Source organism: Elephantulus edwardii, unplaced genomic scaffold (assembly GCF_000299155.1).
Source record: "Elephantulus edwardii isolate Elephantulus edwardi_28Jun2011 unplaced genomic scaffold, EleEdw1.0 scaffold00208, whole genome shotgun sequence".
NCBI lineage: Eukaryota > Metazoa > Chordata > Mammalia > Macroscelidea > Macroscelididae > Elephantulus > Elephantulus edwardii.
The window spans coordinates 592,206-594,466 of record NW_006399958.1 but is presented as its reverse complement, the minus strand read 5'-3'; the positions used below and the strand labels follow the sequence as shown (position 1 = coordinate 594,466).

The 2,261-nt window shown below is 56.8% G+C and overlaps 1 protein-coding gene across 1 annotated transcript in view; it reads right to left on the bottom strand.

The window, feature by feature from the left end:
• Positions 1-1,259: 1,259 nt before the first annotated feature.
• CCDC114 (coiled-coil domain containing 114) overlaps positions 1,260-2,261 on the bottom strand; it is a 23,080-nt gene continuing 22,078 nt past the window's right edge. The window contains exons 13-14 of the mRNA XM_006897336.1: positions 1,765-1,849; positions 1,260-1,691 (exon numbers count right to left, since the gene is read on the bottom strand). Coding sequence (XP_006897398.1) covers positions 1,260-1,691; positions 1,765-1,849 — 517 coding nt within the window. The remainder of the gene's footprint in view (positions 1,692-1,764; positions 1,850-2,261) is intronic.

Here is a 2,261-nt window from a genome sequence, read left to right as displayed (position 1 = left end):
AACAACAACAACAGTTTTGTCTGCAAGCAGATTACCAGGCCTCTTTTCCAAGGTGCTTCTGCGTGGTCTTGAACTGCCAGCCTTTTAGATTTTGAGAGCTGAGCATCAAGGCTATCATGAGTCCACATTAAATAACTCAAACACAGCACCACCGAGCCGATGCTGATGCCTGAGGCCCTCTCGTGCTAGAGGACGGTGGTTCAGTAGGGTTTTCTTGTGAGTAATCTTTCTGGAGGGAGCCCTGGTGGCACAGTGAGTGTTGGGTTGGGCTGCTCACTGAAAGGTCTACGGTTCTAATCCCCTAGGCGCTCCCCAGGAGGCAGATGAACAATCTCTTCCCATAAAGATGTACAGCCTTGGAAACGTATTGGAAAAATCACACTCAGTTAAAAGCTGTACACGTGAGTTAATCCATATGGAAGCAGCTTTCCAGGCACCTCTGGGGGTTCAAACTGCCAGCTGTTCGGTTAGTGGCTGTCATTGTCTATTCCGACTTGTGAAGACCATACACGTGTCTGAGTCGAATTGGGCTCTGCCGGGGTTCTCAGTGGCTGATTCCCCGCCCCCCTTCCAGCAATAGCAGATTGCCAGGCCTTTCTTCCGAGGCACCTTGGAATTGTGCTGGCCGGCCCTTTCCCTTAACAGACTCATGGTTAACCATTTGTGCCACCAAAGGACTGTGTGAATGAATGGCTGTTGGTTGTTGTTGTTGTGTGGCATCGAGTCGCTGGTGACTACGTACAACAGCCCTGAACCCTGTTCTACCCTGAGCCAAGTTCACGGTCTCTGATACACCCACCCCCATTACGCCAGTCACTGAGTCCATCCATGACCAACAGGAAGTGTCACGGTCACTCACACACTGGTCACCAGGCTGGGTGACACCTGGGCTCAGCCCTTTATTTCCCGTGGTTGCCACTCAGGCTGGGCCCACCTCCTGGTTCTGATCCACGCCCCCTCCACTGTCAGGAGTGGGGAGAGGCGTGAGGAATGAGGTGCTATAGGAACAGGGCCAAGATCCAGAACTGGGGGGGGGCGGCAGCAAGGAGAGAGGAAAGTGGGAACTAGAGACTTCGGGGGACACAGAGATGGGGGGCTGAATGGGAAATACAAGGCACAGGGCTTGGGAGATGGAAGGGGAGCCAGCAGGCAAAAAAAGGAGTTGGGGTGGAGGCTGAAGCTCAGGGGAGGCGCAGGGAGCAGAGACTCAGAGGGACCCCAGCTTGGAGCCAGGCTGGGGGGGAGAGGGTTCCAGGGGCCTAAAAAGTGGCCTGAGAGTCTCTGCTGGTGATGGAGCCGGCGCCCGTGCTCGAAGCGGGAACCGGGCTGGAGGCGCGACCTGCGCTGGACTCGGACCCCACGCCCAGGCTGGGGTCCCCCTGGCCCTCGTTGGACTCCGCGTACGTGGTGGAGCCCTGGTAGCTCCCGGAGCTGATGGCCTGGGACGTGTCCTGGCCGAGGCTGGTGCCAGTGGAGTCCCCATAGGTGGCGAGGCTGGAGGCGTGGCCCACGCTGGAGCTGGGGACGTCCCCAAAGGTGACGTGGGTGGGGCCGGTGGTGCGGCCTCCGCCGCCTTCGGTCCTGTGACTCAGGATGGAGCCAGGGATGAGGCCCACGTTGCTCTCCGTCTTCTGTGCCATCTCGGCCAGCTCCCTGAGGTGCTGTTCGCGCGCCTGCTCCCGGGACTCCAGCTTGGGGAGAGCGGGGTGAGGGCCCGTCAGCTGCGGGGTGCTGCAGGGTTCCCCACATCTCCCGGACCCCCACACTCACCGACTTCACCACTTGGCTGAGAAGCTCCTCTTTGGTCATGGGGAGGTCATCTTTGCCCTCAAAGCCCAGCGGATCCTCCCTGGAGTGGGGTCACAGGAGAGGTCTGTGAAACACCAGGCTGCCCACCTCTCTGTGCCCTCTCAGGACCCCCACCTTCTCACACCCCTTCTCAGACTGGTTTTGCTCCTCTACAGAATCAAAACTTAGTCCCCTAAGGGAGCTCTGGTGGCCTAGTGGTAAGAAGCTGCACTGCAATCCCAGAGGCACGTGGTTCGAATCCACCAGATGCTCTGCTGGAGAGGGAGGGACAATCTCCTCCTGTACCAGTCAAATCCGATTTGACGGTACACACACACAAAATAAAATAATAAATAGTGTGTGTGTCCATCAACAAACGAATGTCTAGAGAAGCTGTGGTATATTCGCACAATGGAATACTATGCTGCATTAAAAAACAAGGAACTCATGCAATATGATTCAAAATGGTTGAC